General features: G+C 38.9%; 1 protein-coding gene and 1 long non-coding RNA gene across 2 annotated transcripts in view; one reads left to right on the top strand and one right to left on the bottom strand.

Annotated features, from left to right (window-relative positions):
• LOC145447848 (uncharacterized) overlaps positions 1 to 21,238 on the bottom strand; it is a 272,584-nt gene that overhangs the window by 16,556 nt on the left and 234,790 nt on the right. The window lies entirely within an intron of this gene.
• On the top strand, positions 10 to 20,073 carry LOC145447906 (DCC-interacting protein 13-alpha-like). The gene is made up of 12 exons (XM_080326176.1): positions 10 to 573; positions 3,420 to 3,581; positions 4,158 to 4,285; positions 6,285 to 6,351; positions 8,408 to 8,521; positions 9,052 to 9,186; positions 10,274 to 10,535; positions 13,000 to 13,155; positions 14,215 to 14,306; positions 17,949 to 18,090; positions 18,478 to 18,671; positions 19,758 to 20,073. Exons 1-12 carry the CDS (start codon positions 10 to 12, stop codon positions 19,932 to 19,934), a joined length of 2,193 nt encoding a protein of 730 aa, XP_080182302.1. The 3' UTR covers positions 19,935 to 20,073.

The raw sequence follows: 21,238 nt of genomic DNA, 5'->3' as shown, positions 1-21,238 counted from the left end.
ATTGGCACGATGGCTGCTTCTAAATTAGAATTAGCCGATTGTCGCTCGGACAGCCCGCAATCACGCGCGCTTGTCCGAGTTTTTGAAAGCGACGCCGAAGTCTTGGCGGATTACGCTCGCGACCTGCAGAGTATATTCCAAAGAATATCGGTCGCGCAAAATCTACTTAACGAAGCGACACAGGCCCTGTCTGAGAAGCTGCGCGAGTTTCATAAAAAGGAATTTCTACTGAGCGGCGATAATGAATTTATCGGATCCGTCATGAACGAATTGGCCTGCAAAGTGGACCAGATATCGTCTTACAACGCGGTGCTGCAAACGCAAATCACGGAACACACCGCTTACCCCAGCAATCGTTTCGTGGAGAAGTATGTGTCGGAGGTAGAACAAATGAAATCCCAGTTCAAAGACAACGATAAGACTCATATCGAAGCCATGAAAAGAATGGCGAAAGTGTCGAAAAAACGGTCCAGCGAAGCGCAGCTGAAAGAGTCCACGGATCATCTTTGCGCCGCTCGCCGACAATTTCATGTAACATCGATGAATTATTGCTCCATGCTCAACTTGCTACAGGTAAGAATTGACTTTACACTAAAATTTGGGGAGTAATTCTTGCTTATGATTGTACAGTAGGGGTGTTCAGAAATTACATAACTTTTTCAAATTATACTGGCTACTCGATAAAATTGTTAGGTTACCTAAATAAACGCTGCACACCAATTTTGGCTCAATTCCAACCAGTAGAAGCGGAGTTATTTATATAAAAAATTTTGGATTTTTTTAATAAAAACACCAATGGAATTGTTAGGCTGTTTGATAAAACGTTGCACAACAAATTTTGCTCAATTCCGACCCTTAGCAGCGAAAATATTGGAGAACAAAATTTTGTATAGCTTCTTGGAGGTACAGAACTTCACTATACAATTCAATAGTATTCATATTGAAATAAACCCGAATATTTTCAGCTAACACTCGTCAGGGGTAATCGTTAGCAACTAGTAGAGAATATACAATGTTCTTTCCAATTCTCTACCAGTTGCTGACGATTACCCCTGACGAGTGTCAGCCGAATATATTCGGGTTTATTCTAATATGAATATACTATTCAAAATTTTGTATCAGAAAAAAATAGTTGCCTATTTACGGTGGCAAATTCTTCAATGATTCGTTATAGATCTAAATACTATGATTTGGATTCCATAATTTTGAACATCAATAACTCTTCTACTGGTTGGAATTGAGCTAAAATTGGTGTGCAGAATTGGCTTCTCTGGTAACCTAACAAGTTTATCCAGTAGCCCACAAAATTTGAAAATAAGTTATTTTGGAACAGGCCTGTTGTACTGTATCATTCTTTTTTTTACTTATTCTAGGTACTCCTTGAAATTTTTGGGTCGCCTAAAAACACAGCATATCAAATTTGACTGAATTCCAATCCGTAGAAGCAAAGTTTCAATAGTCCTAGAAAATTTTGGATTTACTTGAAAGCATGAAATATTTTTTTCAAATCCTTATCGTTCAGAGAACATATCTGGTTTCCTTGCAGGCACTTGGGTTGTTGTCAAAAAAACCATTCAATACACTGGGTCCGTATGATTTTAATTTACAGGATCCACCTAGAAGGATCCCTATAGGATTTTTTGACCTCTACTGATTAAGCTACCTATCAATCAATGTTAAGCAAACTTTGACATTCCACTGATCAAATCCTGCCATTTTATGCGAACAATAAATTTGAATAATTCAAACAAACGCTAGGCCTAAAAAGTTGAATCTTGTGACTAGTTCCTGATTTAGGGATGGTTTTCGCGCAGGAACAGCCATTATTTCCATGGTTGTTGATTTCATGTTGTCGGTACTGTCGGTCGGGCTGGGCAATATCGAATGCCTGAATTGAGTAGCAAGGTATCACTTACGATGGCGTAGAAGTATAGATGATGTGGTAAGTGCAAATATGAACTGTTTATGCGACCAGATGGAATATAATGCCAGTTCTGAGGCTAGTACATCAGATGTTTTCTCTATACCAGAGGTGGCCAACCTTTTTGCTGGTAACAGCTGCATTTTGATTGCTTATATATGTAGCCTAAGGCCGCATTCCTGGCCATAATCTTAATGAAGTAACTGGACGCAAAGCACCTGTTTTGAACTGTCCGTGTTCATTTCCGGCGAACTCCAGTATATTCTACCTTTCCATATCGTCCTATTACACGCATCGAAATCTCAAGTGATAACATTGTCAATAGATACTGAGATTGGTCATGGTGACGCGAAGCGTGATTAGCGAGTGGATTACGTAATTAATAGTAGCAGACTAGCAGTATTACATATTGATATCACATATTTATCATTTCTCAGCCCATGTGATCAGATTTCGAGAATTTAGGACCCTTCATCAGGATTGTCAGTACAGTAGAAATATTTTGGAATTGCCAAAAGTACCAGAAGCCAATTAATTTCGTGAGCAGCACACGGTTCCGATCCCGGCTCAGATTGCGCAAATGAAGTCGCATTGAATCGCGTGTAGCACGAAGAAAATTTCAAGATTAATTAGAATCTCTCTAAATCGGGAGTGAATTCGTTCTTTCAATTTCCATGTCGACAGCAGCCACTCATTATTGAATTGCGTGTCTACGGCTGCACAAATTTCCTTCTTCGGCCGCAGGTTGCCCACTTCTCTATACCCATTTAACTATAGGGTGCATATTTTACTCCACCTTGTGCCAATGCTACTAATCATTATCACAACTTCACAAAAATGACCTTTCTACTAACATACAATCCGTGAATGGCTTTGTACTACATGTTTTGAGTGCTGTGATACCTGATACGAACAACTTTGATTTCAAGGCTACCGCTGTGGAACAAAGTATTGGAACCATCATTTTGTTGATAATACCTCTTTAGGAGAAATGGCTATGTTTCAGTACTCAAAGAATTGTCCATCACTACTCGACCTCGACTCATTGCAAATTGCAATTAATACTCAATTCAAATCTAAAATCATTGTGCCCAATGTTCTTGTGACATAGTTTCGGCATATGGCTATCAATAATATGTATGGTACCTCTAGTAAGTAAACACTTCCCATCTGATATTTGGCAATCATAAATCTTGTAGTCGGTAATCTTTCAGATGTATTTTAGTTCTTCGTTCATTTGCTGTGTGTATGATTCTATTCGCAGTGGTGAAATTAGTCGATGTGAATATATTATGTTATTGTAAAAAGTAGGTTGAGCCTACAATTACATCTGGGTAAACCGGCATACGTATTTGGGTTATTGACACAGGACACAGGACTTCCCATGTTAAAATTTATTTAGAGCTGTAGCAATATTATGCTGTTTCTAAAGGTTTAATCACTACCATATGCTCTGATTTTTACATACAATTTGTAATATTCATTGTCTTTTTCCCAGACTCGCAAAACTACGGGACTGCTCGAACCCCTGGTTGGTTATGTTCAGTCGCAATTGCGACATTTCAAGATGGGTGCCGACATCTGCCAACCGGAACTAGACGATTATCTCGGTAATCTAAGGACAAGTCTGGAAGAAATCCATAAAAGCACAAGTCAGACAGTATGTGACATTGTAACAACATTAATGTCATCTCACTATTCATAATGTGTGATGCCATCAGCAGCGTGTTGTATTTATTTTGGTCTAACCCTACACTGCGTGTATGGGCGATGAGAGTTTTATGAGAGCACCAAGCTCATATACAGGTATTTTGATGATGTAATATGATGAAAGTTCCATCATTCTCTCTAGTCTACTAATCAAAATTATGCTAGGTTGATGTAAAAATCAACTCATAGGTTCGCTAAACAAGATTTTGTTGTTAAAGCAGCGATGGACAAACTGTAACATGCAAATTGGAGTTGCAAACTTGGTAAAACCAACCGACATTTTAATGGCGGTCTAAAAATCGATAATTTACGTGTAACTTTTTTCTGTACATTTTCAAGACAAAGTTCCATGGAAGGGAGATAGAAACATGTTGCTTCCGCAGCTATTAGCCCAAAACTAGCTTCCTAGCATAAGCGGTCATCACAAATTGACTCTGGTCGAAGCGATTCACCAAAAATCTTGTCAAGTCATGACTCAAGTCGTTACAACCCTCTTGTCACATCTGACCCCTTGAATACGTTTCAGGAGCAAGATAACTCGGTCGCCATCGACCGCATTGACGCAGAAAGCACTCGCTTCTACTTCCCAGATCCTCTGCCTTCGATGGATTTTCCAGAGCTGCCAGTCAACAAGAAAGAAACGCAGATTAGCGGGTATCAGCCCATCTTTGCACACTTGGTTCTGGCAGATTTGAGCGACTAGATAATTAAAGCAAACTACCCGTATTATAATTATAATTTAATTTTTCAAATGTTCGTGCTCTAATTGTGATTATAATCAAATATCTGATTTTCCTGAAAATTCTACTATAGAACTATATTGGTATACAGACATCTTGTCATTCTTATACTTATGAGAATGAAGTGATTCCTTATGAAGTGAACTTAATTTGTGTTGCATTTCTTTCTAATTTGGAGTAGAATTCAATTGCCAAATTTTTGCAAATTCAACGATTCAAATTTGGAGAAATGGTGCAGCTATAGTTCTGATTCTAATCTAATTTGGAAGGCATGAACATTTTGTAGTTGTTGAAGTCTGATTTCTTGTCCGTATGGAAATTGACAGGTTCTAACCGTGTAACTTTGCTACCTGCGGGTCAAGTTGCAGCAGTTCTTGTTGCCAGAGTTGCACAACTTCCAAATCAGATTCAGAATAAAATTGCGGCTACACAGTTATGTTCCAAATTGAACAAGGATTAGAATTATTGAATTAGCAAAATTCGGAAATTGAAGACAATTCCGAATTCGAACAAAAATTTCAGCTCCTCTCAAATATCTCATGCACGTCGATGGCAAATGTCTGTACATCGAGATTTGTTCGTTTCGCACTATAGAGTTTTCTCGTAGCATTTCAGGAATTTCAGAAATTATATTAGATTTGAAATGAGACCATAGAGACATCAAAAATTAGATTAGAATTGGATTATTGGCATTCGGCTAGAATTATTTAGTTGCCCGAGTCTGCTTGTGGGGTCCGATTAAAATGATTAGATTTCGCTTTGAGTCAAAGTAGCAATTTATAGAGTCCGTCTGTAATGAAGTGTTTCTGCTTGTTTGGCGCACTCGAGTGGTTGTGTTGTTGAACTACTTGAACAAACACTTTTCAAATAGTACTACTGAATTTCCACTAGATAAGGCTTTATTCTTCAATAATATAAGTATTTTCTGTTCATAAACTGCTGGAGGTAGTTTGAGTGTTCTTCAGCCAAAACTACTTTTGTTTGCGGTGGCATTTGAAACTAGACGGGAAGTTGACCATCGGAGACGTGATGTACGAAACTAAATGCACAGTCATTTTGAGAATGTCTGAATCATCGGCACTCTCTAACATACATGTCACTTCCTTATAGTATGATTAATTCATGATTCGCAAACAAAAGGAATAATTAAAATGGAGATTCACTAGGCCAGGGGCGATATTTCTACATATTCTTCACTGGGAGTTACCAGCAACCATTTTATGACTGGTTTGACCAAATTATCACAAAGAATATAATGCCAGTTCTATGTCACAGTAATGATTATTTAGTAATCTTACGGCCATACCTATATAGCTTGTTCCAGTAACTTTATGCGCTGTGAACAACCTGTTTCCTTAATCCTGGCTTGTTAAATCCTGATTAACGTGATAATCGACTTGAAAGGCAATCCAACTTAATGATCCCCGTCCTTAGTTGCAAGGAGCGTATTATTTCAGTACTAGAAAAACCATTTCTCACTGTGCAACTCAAATAATAAGAATTAATACTCGATTCAGATTCGAGTACTCTCAGCATTCAGGCCAACACTGGACTTCTTGAATAACTTATGTTCCGGTGCGGTCACTATTATTTATGTTGCGGCAAACTTGTAAGACAGAAGCCGCAAGGTAAACGCATGTTAACTCCATCCTGTTCTAGTTCGAAAGAGACCAATACAAAAGGTTACTATTAAATTCTCAGGAGATACATCATCAGCAATAGAATGTCATTTACTAGCTGCATACACTTGAGATAATCATTGTACCATATTGGACATCCAGTCAACCTGTGGTCAATAGTAGTTATTGCATGCTGTCTCTCTCCAGTGATTATAAAAATAGAATCTGCTGTATGCCTGTATCAAATGTCATCCTGGATTCCTGTAGCCAACTGTCGACTGATTTTTGTTTCAGGTATTTGTTTGCAAGGAGCCCCGGTATGTTCGTGAATCAATGGACGCAAAAATATTATTTCACCCAGGTAAGTTGCAGTTATTGCACCATACCCGTTACCAGTATCATGTACTGTAAGCAATACAAATGTACAACAATTTGAGTACACCGATTACTGTAATTTGCCATGTATAATGCGCAAAATTTTACCGATGTTTTGCCCTAAAATAGGGGGGTGCGTATTATACATGGGTACAGCAAGCCTTGAAAAAAAATCCCTGGATCAAAACCTTGAAATCACACCTTTCTTCATGTTTGCTTAAATCGCGCATCACTTCTAGCCATTGGGCCCCGTAATTTGTATTATAGAGTGTAACGCGCTGCCAAATAGAATTGCCAATTAACGAAAAGCGTGTTTCTAATTAACGAGAGTCGTCTGCACAGGGCCTGCTGAGTTAGTTAGCCGTTTGTATGTGAGCGAAATTAGGTCGCTGATTGCTACAAGCGTCCGCGGCAGTCCTTGCCGATTCATCGCGTCAACAACAGGCCTTAACAATCGCACACACAAGAGGCCATGTGTGCAAGATATAATCTCTTGCTTAATCAACCGCATCTCCAACAGGACTGGTGGGACCGACATAACCGTTGGCCTAAGCAATCGCATCTGTAATTGTAATAGGTCTCGTGCGCAAGATGTCGTGTGTCGCTAGCCTGAACTATCGCGTCGCCGACCTCACAGGCTTTGGCTACTATCTACTCTCGATTAGAGACAATGTCGTTAATGGTGTTATGATTAGCGATGGTTATGTCACTACTGTTCGACAGTGACATCGCAAAACAGAACAACATCGTGTACTGAAACACAACTATTCATGTACTGCGATCTGCGAATGCAGGGTGCGTACTATGCATGGTTACAGGCTTTTTCCCAGAATTTACACGCCATTTTAAGGGTGCGTATCATACATGGGGGCGCACTATATTCGGAAAATTATGGTAAGTCGATTATTGGCTTGAAAATATGAAGCTGATAGTCATACTTCTAGTCATCTGACTTCCTTTACCGAAAATATGTTATTATAAATGTAAACCTCACGGATTTGGTCAACTACTTCCTTAATAGGCCAATGCACAGAGAGAGGGCGGTATTACAGCATCTGGATGGTGACGTTGTGGTATCTTTGGCTTGTAATCAGACTTGCACATTTTGAAAATCCAAAAGTTTGTTCAACTAGAACTACTCAATTTTCAAAAAAAATCCTTAACTACAACTAGAACTACTTCGTTTTCAAAATCCGCAACTAGAACTAGAGCTACTCAAAAACAAAACGTTGGTTAGTTGACCGTCAACTAAATAAATTGTTTGTTTGTACAAGTCTGATTGTAATTCTACTGTGGACCGTATTCTAGGCCTAGTTTTGTCTAAAAAACTGAAAACAGAATACAATATGTGAAAAGTTAGTAGTTGAACGGGAAAACTCTTCAATAGGGCTGTTCAAGAGACTTTTTTTCCAAATGTTACTTGCCAGGCGATTTAATCGTCAGGATCCAAAAAACGCTATACGTCAATTCTGTCTCAATTCCAACCTGTAGAAGCGAAGCTAGAGAAAATTTGAAGATTTGTTTTCCAATTTAAGATTCCCGGACTTCGCTTCTACAGGTTGGAATCACTCCCCAAAATTGATGTGCAGCATTTTTGAAGGCAACCCAACAATTTTAATAAGTAGCCAGTGAAATTCGAAACTAGTTCGTAATTATAGAACTAGTCACTATCAATACTATCAATTACTATTGTTTCAAGTCCAAAATCGTCAGTAGTTAGGTCGCTTGTACTGGTTGCAATTGAGTCAAATTAGCTGTGTACCATTTTATGAACTACTTAACAATCTAATGTGGTTGACAATAGAACTTAAAAGCAAAACAAAAATTAATGAATTTTCAGGTTTTCCACATCAATAGCGTCGCTTTCACAGGTTCGTATTGAGCCAAATTTGGTGTGGAACCAACGTAACAATTTTATCGAATAACCAGTAAAACTCTGGTAAAATAAAGTTATTTTTGAACAACCCTACTGACCACCTCTAGATTTTAATACAGGCTGACTTTGAATGGTAGACTTGAGCTGTGATCTGTTTCTTCGACAGGGTGGGAATTTGATGCAGCAGGGCCGGGACGAGGTGGCGGGCGGGCTCGTGATGGACCTGGACGGGTGTATGGTGGAGCTTGCGGATGTCGACGACAGAAGATACGTTTTTCAGGTACTGTGTATTTTTTGATAGATTCCTGGAACCGATTTTTTTTTTTAAATTTGTAATCCGGTTTGGAAATGCTAAAAGTTTTCCAGTTGTTAAACTCTGCTGGTGGCCGGTAACCTTAACAGAATGAGACGAAAAGGGCAGGAGACTCTGTCGTAACAAACAACGCAACTAGGCCTAAGCAAAATCGAATGCCACTCATTATCGTGTCATAACAGGAAGAAAGACGTGCAAACTTATTTTATCAAAAATGTATCTTTTCTGCGACCACAAATAATATAATACTAGTTTTACATTGAAATAATGTAACTAGATATTTCTTCGGCCCAGCCTATTTCGCTGCATTTTGTGACAATGCTCGACTATACAGAAATGTGAATTCCACTAACATATGTAGCTGTGTACTATATTTTCTGTTGGAGAATTCATTAATAATGGCAATCAGTAGTAGTGTTGTGATTTTATCCCAAACGTCAATTTTATGGTGCATGAAAGCATGATTTTTTTCTCACTTGTCGCGGTTTGTGCTGCAGATTTCATCCCAGGATCAAAAGCATTCCCTGATACTGCAAGCCGAAAGCAATCACAGTCGTTCCCAGTGGATTGTCACGTTGAAGAATATTTCAAAAGGTCTCTATCTTGCTAACGACCCTGCGAGAGCCGCTGAGGTAATATATACTTTGTTGTGTCGATGTTTTGGATATGTGTATCAGGGCTGTTATGACTGAATGCTACTGAGCTTTTTTGTGCAAGACGAGACAAGCTTGGTCTACCGACAGGCGACATTTACTATTCTCTCATGTGATACGAACTAAATTGGATTTTGTTGTATTTCTGTGTAATTCGGATTTTAATTCAACTTCCGGCGTAGCTATAATTCTAATTGTTATCTAATTTGGAAAAAAACAGTTGCTATGATTAGAATTCTAATCTTATTGTAAAAAACTGAATCGCTATAACTAACTGTCACCACATTCAGAAAAAATCTGTTACTATAATTCTAATTATGATCCAATTTAGAAAAAAAAAACTGTAGCTTTAATTCTAATTATAATGTGATTTGAAAATAAAATAAAGCTATAATTTTAATTCCGATCCAATTTGGAAAAAAACTGTTGCTAAAATTTTAATTGCGATGATTTAGAAAAAGCTTCGTTACCGGTAGCTATAATTCAAATTGGAATATAATTCCGAAAAATCTGTTGCTATAATTCTAATTATGATCCAATTTAGAAAAAAAACTGTAGCTTTAATTCTAATTATAATGTAATTTGAAAATAAAATAAAGCTATAATTTTAATTCCGATCCAATTTGGAAAAAAACTGTTGCTAAAATTTTATTTGCGATGATTTAGAAAAAGCTTCGTTACCGGTAGCTATAATTCAAATTGGAATATAATTCCGAAAAATCTGTTGCTATAATTCTAATTATGATCCAATTTAGAAAAAAAAACTGTAGCTTTAATTCTAATTATAATGTAATTTGAAAATAAAATAAAGCTATAATTTTAATTCCGATCCAATTTGGAAAAAAACTGTTGCTAAAATTTTATTTGCGATGATTTAGAAAAAGCTTCGTTACCGGTAGCTATAATTCAAATTAGAATATAATTCCGAAAAATCTGTTGCTATAATTCTAATTCTAGTCTAATTTAGTAGCTATTATCCTCATTCTAATTAGGAAAAGCTGCAAAACGTTCCAGTTCTAAGCTTGTATCTCTGGCGTCAAGCTTTATTTCCCACTGCTGTTCTCAGCTCCTGCACGCCGCGGCCAAACCAATTGAACCCACGCCCCGGCATTCACAATCATCTCATCCTCAACCAACTGCCGGGGCATCCTCAAAGCGAGCGTCCCAGTCGGCCAGCTCTGCATCGAGTCAGGAGCACGGCAAGTCTTCGGGTGGAGGGATGTTTGCCAGATTCAAGAACGCAGCATCGTCGTTGGTTGCGCCGTTGAATCTGCCTGATTTCGAAGGCTCCTCGAACGGGGAGAAAAAGGCCGCACCAGCACGAGATGGTGAGATTTCTTCTCTGCTATGATCATTGTGCAGTAGGGCTGCTTTTTTCACAAATTTCACTAGCTGCTTGATAAAATTGTTAGGCTGCCTAAAAATAACCGGCACAAATTTTTTGGCTCAATGCCAACCTATAGAAGCAAAATTATTGCAGTGCAAATTTCAAATGAATAAATATCAAATTTCTTCGAATTTGACTGGCTACCCCATGAAATTGTTAGGTTGTCTGAAAAAACATGTACAACAAATTTGGCTCAATTCCATCCTGTAGAAGCGACGTTATCGGAATACAAAATTTGGGATTTGGAAGAAATGTAGCGTATTTACAGTGGCAAATTATCTCGTTATTTATTATAGATCTACCATGGTTGTAATGACTCGAGTCACGATTTTCTGATGACTCGACTTGATTCGAGTCAATCTGTGTATTGACTCGACTTGGACTCGAACCAAGTCATATAACTCGAGACTATAACGGCCAAGACCGACATTTCATTGTAATTTCGAAGAATAATGAAGTAACCACACTATTGGGATTTCGTCCATTGGTACTGGTACTTGAAAATGCGACCAGAAACTGCTGAAAGTGAGGAAAATGGATGTATTGTTATTCCGAACCATTCGATATCACCAAAGCGAGTGATAAAAAGTGGGTTTAACAACACTTTAACTGGAAACTGAGCAGTCAACACAAGACTTGAACTCGGACTCGAGTCATAATACTATGACTCGGACTCGACCCTCTACTCGCAGACTTGGACTCGGGCTTGACTCGGTGGTGAATTAAAAATGACTCGACTTGACCCGAGTCAAAACTATAAAAGTGAGATTGACTTGTAACTCGAAGCCTTGTGACTTGGTTACAACCCTGAGATCTACCCATCGTAAATACTATGATTTGCAATCCTGAATATCGAACATTGATAACTTTACATTTACGGGTTGGAATTTAGCCAAATTTGTCGTGAGGCGTTTTTTGGAACCTAATAATTTTATCAAGTGGCTAGTAAAATTTGAAATAAAGTTATTTTTGAACAGCCCTAGTGCACAATCCGAGAATTATCAACGAAAAACTCAATAACTCCGCTTCTACTAGTTGGAATTGAGTCAAATTTGTTTTGCATCGTCTCTGAAGACAGCTCAACAATTTCATGGGGTTGACAGAAAAATCAGAAATTTTTTTTTTCACGTTTCCTGTTTAAATTGAAAATTTTAATTTGACCTGCAGAGCCCTATACTTGTTAGAATTGAACCAAATTTGGTGTGCAGCGTTTTTTAGGGTAACCTGACAATTCAATGACTGAACGGCTGGAATCCAGAAAAAAGTTATTTTTGAACAGCCCTAGTGCACAATAATAGCGATTATGTAATTATGAACTTTCCAATCCTGCTAAAAGTCGGCATATATGGAATCATAAAGATGTATATTGGCCTGGTGTAAACAACCATGGTAGCTAAAAAAACACTATGATACGACAAACTACAACAAACTCTGTCTATCAAGACTATAGCAATGTCTATTGGAACGATTTCTATCTAGATCTAATTGAGTATTGCTGCGTGAAATCCTACGTCGTGTGAAATACAAATAAGAATCTATAAGTCATTCAGGCCGCTCCAAGCGCGTATGTATGTATTATACTGTTGTTAGTTGTTTTCAACAGCATTTCACCTTGAAGCATTCCTAATAGAACCTCATTAACGGCTGAGATCATAGGCAGCATGAAAGGATGTTTGCTTCTTGGTTGCGTACATTTGTTGTGATTGTAAACTCGGTGCTCCTGCTCAGGCCGGCAGCATTTATTTTTGGGTTTTACCGGTTCGCAAGGTCAAAAAGGTTGAGAACCACTGAGCCAGATAATTCTAGTCAGGGTGAAATGCCAGTTATGTAAATCTCATCTGGTTGGTCAAATGTTTCTATGCTCATGTTTTCCTGGAAATGCTACTGGAGATATTTTGACAAATCAGAATAGAACTAGATTACGGTCATTTTGGTTTAGTCATTATTAGGGCAAGTTTTTGAAACTTTTGAAACTTTTTTTTACAGCTTCCGGCAGCGTCCTAAATACTCGTAAGATATGTAGAATGCTGTTTTAAGCTGTTTGAAGGACTCTTACAGTGCAACTTTTGTCCATTTTTTTTCATGCTACTCTTTGCAACATTTGCGATTTTTCATGAAAGTATTTTCGGTTTCGGTGAAATGCAAGGCCAAACTCGACTGAAACACCGTAAATCAGCACCGAAGTACGGGTATTTCGGGAGCTGAGCCGGTAAATTGGCCGAGCAAATTGCAGTCTTTTAGTGCAACTTTTGCAACTTTTGTCAAAAATAAATAAATAAATGCTACTTTCCACGGATTTAACAGTAACAAAAACTTGCCCTAGTAATTAGGATAAATCATTTGCTGCCTGTTATCTAATCCCGCCATTAATGAATTAATGTGTATTCATCTTCTTGATCGTACAGATGGTAAAGTGAAACAAGACGCCGCAGTCTCAGCACTAGAAGAGGTTGTCAATTCGACGTCGCGACACCCGATATTGTTCGACCTTCCTCAAGATAACCTACAGGGAGTGCAACAGTCGTCAACGCAACAAAAGTCGTCCTCACCCCAGGAAGGAGGTTCGTCTTGAAGAGTTGATACTTTCTTTATAGTTTCTTCAAACATGTTATATATTTCCTATGACTTAATGCCTTCATGGCCCTCTGTCAATTGTGGGTTACCGATGACTGAAACTCGGTCATGACAGCTCACTTGTCCGCAGTAGAGAGTGTGAACAACTTCAACAGATTCACTACCACACATGTGCTCAACTAAATGTCATAGGCGGTGAAGAGTAGACGGCGATGGCAGTGGAAGTGAAATCAGCTCTGTAAACTTCTACCAAGTTACAATTTCCATGACATGTGACAACATCTTCAAGTGAAAGCATGAAATCAAATGTCTGCAAAGTACACTATTAGTGTAACAAGTAGGGCTTGCATAATTTCCGTAGTTGTGCGTAAGCAGTACAAGCTCTTCTGCCAGTATCCAGTTAAGTAGTTTGAAAAAGTAGAAGCCCTTCATTGATTACCGCCGTTGTTTTCCAGCTTTTACAAATTACTATAGCATTGGAATTATCGGTAAAGTTTTACGCCAAATTAGATTACAATTAGGATTAGCGAATGTACCAAAACTTGGAATTGAGTTAAATTCGAGAATCACGAAGAAATACAACGGAAATCAAGTTTGGTTGATATCAAACCGGAATTCATTCTCAGAAACACATTATAAATGCAAATGTACAGTTCTGTACAGTTCTCTGTGGCATTTTCTGCAATCAGAGTAGAATTGAAATGATAGCTTATTATTATTAACATTTCACAAATTAAATTAGAATTCAATTACCGGGATTTTGCCCTGGCCTCGTATTCATAATATACTAATTTTTTTCACTCAAAACGAGATTATTTAAACAGATAAAGGACAGTTTTTGGGCCTATTTTTCATACAGATTGTCTCGAGTGATATGACTTGGTCTAGTCATACGCAATGACGTGAATACAAGTCGAGGCAACACGCAAAGTGACTCGAGTTGGGTCATTTCCATTTTTAAGTCGAGTCAACAAAAAATTGCTACTCTAATCGAGACATTACAACCCTGGTCCAACTAGATCGATACTGTATCGTGTTCTTTTCAGAGAATACACAAGCGCACGAAAATTCGCAAGTCTCTTCTGATGAAAGCAGCATTAACGTGACGTACGTCGTCAGATTCCTCGGGTCTAGGCAGGTGAGGAATAGATTTTTGATTTCTGGCAATTTTGCGCTTTGTATGTTACAATACAATCAGAGATGCTTCTTGGAGGTACAGAACTTCAATATACAATTAAATTGTGTAACGTTATTCAGGGGCGGGCAACATTATCTGGCCAGCGAGTCTGATACGTGAAAATGCAGTACTTGGGAGGCCGGATTGTAGAACTGATACAACTCTGGCCAGCGAGTCTGATACGTGAAAATGCAGTACTTGGGAGGCCGGATTGTAGAACTGATACAACTCTGGCCAGCGAGTCTGATACGTGAAAATGCAGTACTTGGGAGGCCGGATTGTAGAACTGATACAATAATCTCGCATTTATCCACATAATAAATCGTATTTAATGTAAACATCAAGTTTAAATCATAGAGACCAAAACGTTATTTGATGAATTTATCAACCTAAAGTACTTCTGTGACTGTCGAAGTCAATCAGACATCTGTGGTCGATCAAAGTTGTCAACAAATTCTTTGAACTCTGGCTGCATGTCGCGTTTAGGACTGAAGTGAATATCAGTGATATTGGAACGTCTTGTTAATATTCATGGTCGAATATGTTTGCTAGCAAATGCATGCAGACCCGAAATAACAAGTACCGTAAACCGGGGTAACTTTGGACTTAAGGGTAACTTTGGACACTAAGCAGTAAAAGATTTAAATGGTTATTGATGGAAAATGGTTGCCGCTGGATGTCCAATTCTTTTTCATGAGGCAAGAGTACCACAAGTAGTTTCAATAAAAGATGGATTCATTTCACTACCAGTCAAACTTGACCCAACATTGATAAATTACTGGCGGGGGTCAATTTCATCTAAATTGATGGCCATTAAACTTCTTACAACCAAACATAGATAGCATGTGAGTCATAGATTCAAAACTTGGCAGCAGATACCTCTAAGTAGTCTTAATCCATGGCAAAAATCTCAGTGGGCTCACCCTTGGATCAATACAAGAAAATGTGATGTCCAAAGTTGCCCCGTCAAATTTTATCAGAATGGGGCAACTTTGGACAGTGGAAAATGTGATATTGAGAGCTCTGGAAAGTGGCTGCTTCATCTGTGTCAAAGTGTATCGTCAACTATAGTCATTATGACCGGCCTGATGGCTTTTTAAAATGGAATGAGAAGGTCAACAAATTAAGAGTTTGCCAAAATATGAAAAATGGGTAGACAATGAGCTGAGAGAATGTAATCGGGCGTAAGCTACTTCATAAACTTATCACATACTCCTAAAGATGTGCCTTCTGAATATGGGATATCGTAAAGTATGACAAATATATCCATCAGAGGACATAAGAAAGGGAAAGTGATTCTTTTAAAGAACAGTAACATCTTTGAAATCGGCAATAATTCACGGTAACATGCTTAATGTTTGCTGTCGGTTGCTGACACTGCCAGTGTGATACCCCGCATCACCATAGATATGTTATTTATAAGTCCCAATTGGTGAAGGCATGAGGGAAAATTGAGATAAGGAATGAATAAGGAGGCATTACCCTTCATAAACTACCTAATTTTTTTCTTTTTTTTTTTGGGGGGGGGGGGGGCGGGTGGATCAGGTAAAAATCACAATAGGTCAGACATAAACTATTTTGTTTCAGTTTTAGCCACTGCTCTCATCAACTCTTGCCAAATAAGCCTCATTTACGAGGTTTCATAAACAATAGGGTGTAAAGGCATACAAAAAACTACATTGTCCAAAGTTACCCCACATGCAGGGGTAACTTTGGACACGGATAATTTACGAAAATAAGGTACCTATTTATGACCATGAAGATTTTCGATTAGGTAATTCTAATCTTTGCTCCATGACCCATGAAAAACACAAAACTTGCCTCCCCTACACCCCAGCATTTCCAAGATACAGAGCGGAATTGTTGAAAATTGTCCAAAGTTACCCCGGTTTACGGTAGTGTTACGACCATCTTTCTCGGGTTGGCAAACTTGAATGTATACTGTGACGCATGAAATAATGTCAATACTTTCCTGTTATAATTTCCCTTTTAGGGTAAAAACTCTCTGCGGGCCGCTCAAAATTCCGTCGCGGGCCGTATGTTGCCCGCCCCTGACGTAATTGAAATAAACCCAAATATTTTCGGCTGACACTCTTCAATGGTAATCGTCAGCAACTAGTATTGAATTGGAAAGAACATTGTATTTCAACAATCGTAAATGATGGAATTTGCCGCCATAAATACTATTTTTCTTTCAAATCACAAGTTTCATAATCCAATAACGTCACTTCAATGGGTTGAAATTGAGCTAGCTTTGTTATGCATCGATTAGGTCAGAGGTGTCAAACAAAGCAATTTTGAGTAGATTGAAGAATGTTTGTATCATCGAGCGTATTTCTAACAGCAAATGTTGCGATTTTTAGAAAGAAATACTTGTATTACATAATCCCTCACGACAGCAACTGTTGGGTATGTTCGATTGTTCAGTGGCCATAATCCATCCGACATGCGATTTCCATTTAGTCACCATTAGGAACAAGTCGTTCACGTTGACACCCGATTTTGAGAAGGCAAAAACGTGGATACAGAGTTCAGAGTTTTATGTGGAAAAACGAACACCACCAAAATTATTCACAGAAGCAAAAATGCCGATGCGAAACCGTTATATGTAGGTTACATGTATTAGTTCAAATATCTGTGGTCAGCTCTTGTATTCCTCAAAACGCACACGCATGGCTGACGCCGGTATACAACTAAAACAAGGGGTGCATGGAGAAATGTGACAACTCATGTCATTGTAAGAGCCTCCGTTTCAGCCGTTTATTCAACCGACCAGTCATCGTATTATCGCCATAATCCCATTGTTTGCGAATAACAGTGAAGCTAGAAGATGATCCGCAATATTATGCAATATACTATTGTGTGTATAGAGTGATAATAAAGTATATTCAAATGAAAATGAAGTGCGCAAGTTTTGATTTTGGATTCATTTGACTGGCAAGGCCCGCGAGCGATCTAAAGATTTGAATCAGGCCCGCGATGCAAGTTGAGTTTGACACCCCTGGTTTAGGCGGACCACGTGACAATTTCATGGGGTAGCCATTAAAATTTGAAATGAAAAAAAAAAGATTACTAACAAACCCAAATTTTAAACACCCCTAGCTTCACCACTACAGGTTGAAAAGTACAATTTAAAAATATAGTTATGCGTGTCACGTCACAAGTTATTTTTTAACAACTGTAATGTGGATTAATCATTCGAACGGCTAATAGCTAAATAGTCACGGTAACTGGATATATGTTCTGCGATTTTACTCATTTGTCGTGCTCAGGGTTGTAACCAAGTCACAAGTCAATCTTACTTTTCTAGCCTAGTTTTGACTCGAGTCAAGTCAAGTCATTTTCAAATCACCACCGAGTCAAGTCCAAGTTATTGTGTTCACTGTTCAGTTTGAAGATCGAGTCATTCTCCTTTTCTAAGAAAATGACTCTAGTCAAAGGAAAATTGCGACTCGAGTCATTACAACCATGCATACGTGCGGTAACCAGCCATTGCAAGATACCAAGACCCGCTCATTTCAAATGTGTAGCCCTGAACATTGTGTCAACCAATGAATACATCACCCTTTTTTCCATCCTCAAGTCTTTGAAATAATTTTTCAGGTCGAAGAAGTGCATAACGGTTATGCCGTGATTTCAGAGTCTATCCGCTCGGTAATGGCGGCCAGAGCTCTGCAAAACATCTTTTCGACGAAGGAACTGGAGCTCGTCATAACGGATTACTCGCTGAGACTCGTAGATGCAAGTATGTTTCCGTGTGCTTCAAGTCTAGTAGCAGATACCCATACGTAATGTGAGCAGAAGTTTCTCAAAACTAGGGTTGTAGTGACTCGAGTCGCAATTTTTTCGGTAACTGGAGCGGTTTTCCTAAATACTGAAAAAGACTCAACTCGACTCTAGTCAATTTGTGTGTTGATTCGACTTGTACTTGAGTCATTGCTCGAGACTCGGACGGCATTCTAGGGTAACTTCGAAGAATAGTATACTTCCTATACTTTGAGAACCCCTGGACTAGAAGATACAGTATTAGAAAGTGGCATTCTATATTTTTGTCCCGAGATAACACCTTTAATCTCAATCATATTGCACACACGCGTGCATTCTGATATGATATATTCTGCCCGCTCCACAGATTCCAAATCGGACCAGGCCTCTTTTGCAACAAGTGACATCATAATGGCCGCCAATCACCCTGACAATGCTCGCCTCATAGGCATCATTGTCAGAAGCTCTACTCCTGGAAGTTCGGATACCATAGCCACGTGTTACGTGTTTGAAAGTAACTCGGACGGAGGAGAAGTTTGTTGCTCAATCGCGACTGCTCAGGTAATTTGATATCCTGCATTGTGCCATTGGCTCGGACAACTAGATAATTCCACTTTGTCTAATGTGACTAATTAAAACGAAATGCTCCTGTTTCAATTCAAGTCTAATTTCTGGTTATCCAGAAAACACTACAGAGTATAGTGCAAAACAAGCCAAGCTTGCTGTATAGACATTTGGCATTCTTGTGCTTATGATTGGATTACATTGGTAATATCAGTCAATTTCCAAGTTTTTTTTTTTTTAATTTTCAAGAATTTAGTCATTGTAATTGTAATCTGATTCGGAAAGGGTAAAAATTTCCTAGTTCTTCAACTCTTTCCCCATAGACTCTTTCCCCATAGATAGTGCAGTGGTATAATCCGCGGCTGCAACACCAATGGGTGCGGGTTCGAGTCCGACCGAGGTCGACTTCATAATTCGGATAGCTAAGTGTTGGAGGTTTACCTAGGCTCCTCCTCGCCACCTCATCCGCGTCAGCGGTGTCTTACAAAAGCCTAGAGGTGGGCCGTGCTATAAGTCGGCAGTTACGGAAAAATAAGAAGAATATCGGCCTGGTGTAAATGACCATAGTAGTCGACAAACACCATGAATACCCCAAAACAAACTTTCCCCATCCCCCAAACTAAATCTTACTCTATCAGTAAATCTACTAACTACAACCCACGTGCTCGAGTGCAGAAAGCCATACTTTGGCGCATGCTCATAGGGAAAGGACGTCATGTATTTTTGTCCTTAATGTTTTTTCGGCATACACACTGACTCATGATATACTTAGACACACGATATGTGCATATGCATACAATGAGCGCATGATGTGCATATGCCGCTGAGCAAGGAAGGTGCAGAAATAGCCTTGTAAGGATTTTTAAGTCTTGCACCACCCCTCCATGCTATTCCGGTAATGCTGAGCGCCAAGTGAGGAAGTCATGGATAGCAATGTTACTAATCAGGTCTTTGGTTAGACCCGGCCGGGGATTTTGAACCCACGACCTACCGATCAAGAAGCCGGAAGCTACACCATTACGCTATCGTGTCGACATATATGTCACAGTTTTCCACGTATCGTTGAATTTCTTTTTCTGGCAGGTGCTGTTGAAAAGTTTAATGGAACAGAACGAACTGCAGAGACAAAAGGAACTGGAAAGCGATTTGGAAGAACAAAGCAAACTTTTAGCACAGTCTGACACTGTCGGTGCAATAACGAAGCCGGTGCAAAGCGGCGATTTTGAAGGCGAAGACTTGACGATGAGAGACAATGAATGATTCCCTGTTATATGTGATGCTACTTGTTCGTAAAACATAGTTGTATATTATACACGTTACACATTAAGTGATATTTTTTTCTTCGTTTTCAGACACTTGATCAATTACCGTGTACTACAATAAATATAAAGGCAATATGCTTCGCCTAATATGTCGGAGGTATATAAGTAGGACCGGTCACAATGATTCTAGTCGAGTAGGGAGAGAGGATTTTGGAAGTGATACTTTATCAACAAGAATTATAGTTTGGATACTGTTATTTTATATTGTGGGCGGCTGCAAACCTCGATTGGTTGTATCGAAGCATGTGGTACAAAGCTACGTACGTTAGTGGAAATGACATATCTCTGACAGTGTTGGGATCAAGTCACTACCTTCGAGTCATGAGTCAATTCGAGTCAAGTCAATCGATTTTCGAAGGTGACTCGAGTCAAGTCAAATTGCCTTTTCGAGGTATGAGGCGTTATAACGTCATTGTATTTTGCTAGCTGTCAGAAATACAGATTGAGTGGTCATTGATTTTGAACCGATGACCGAATATAGAGTTGAATATACACGCAAGTAAGGCGCTGTATCGCTCACATATCAGTAGAACTAATAAACTACGTAAGTAATTGCACAGCCTCAGTTTATAGTTACCAGCCAAAATAGAGAATAGAGAAACGAATTGATAAGTTGCAATACATACCCTTTTGCAAATTGATATGATACAATTCGAGCCTGCGCCAATGGTTGAGGACTATTTAAACTATTTGCGAATGCAATTTCAATAAAACAAGAGGTTTGGTTAAGTTAAGAACACAGAACAGATATAGACATTTTGCTATTAACTTACTTTACTATACTATAGTTTACGACAACGTATGCTGCCAGCCTCGATCACTTCGTTTGCGATCAATATATTTGTGAGAGAACAATGGAGGCTCAGTAAAACGCACGATCATTGAATGATTGGTTCCTCTCACGGGTTACACCAGCGTTGCGCAAACAATCCGAACATATGTAAGATACAGTGATTTTTATCGACACCAGTTACTTGATGACTTGAAATTGACTCGCGAATTTTGCTCCGAGTCACGAGTCAATCCACATTTCTGATACGCCGAGCCAAGTCAAGTCATTTTAGCAAAGTGACTCGAGTCAACTCAAGTCATACAAAAAAGTGACTCGAGTCAAGTCATGACTCGAGTCATCCCAACACTGATCTCTGAACGAGTGAGTAAGCTCCAGCAGGCGTTCCCAAACTAGGGGTAGTAGCCTACTCCTATACTCTGAGGTCGCGGAGACGAAAACTAAATACCAAT

The sequence above is a fragment of the Botryllus schlosseri genome, chromosome 10, assembly GCF_051294905.1.
Source record: "Botryllus schlosseri isolate E-star chromosome 10, Bs_hap1, whole genome shotgun sequence".
Classification (NCBI taxonomy): domain Eukaryota; kingdom Metazoa; phylum Chordata; class Ascidiacea; order Stolidobranchia; family Styelidae; genus Botryllus; species Botryllus schlosseri.
The sequence above is the reverse complement of the archived record's forward strand: the minus strand, read 5'-3'. Positions and strand labels throughout refer to the sequence as shown.

Bases quoted from the DNA above. Each gene is read 5' to 3' on its own strand.
- LOC145447906 (XM_080326176.1), top strand. From the start codon at position 10: ATGGCTGCTTCTAAATTAGAATTAGCCGATTGTCGCTCGGACAGCCCG. The intron at 6,352-8,407 runs GTAAGTTGCAGT...TTTCTTCGACAG, and splicing joins AAAAATATTATTTCACCCAG to GGTGGGAATTTGATGCAGCA. The intron at 18,672-19,757 runs GTAATTTGATAT...TTTTTCTGGCAG, and splicing joins GCTCAATCGCGACTGCTCAG to GTGCTGTTGAAAAGTTTAAT.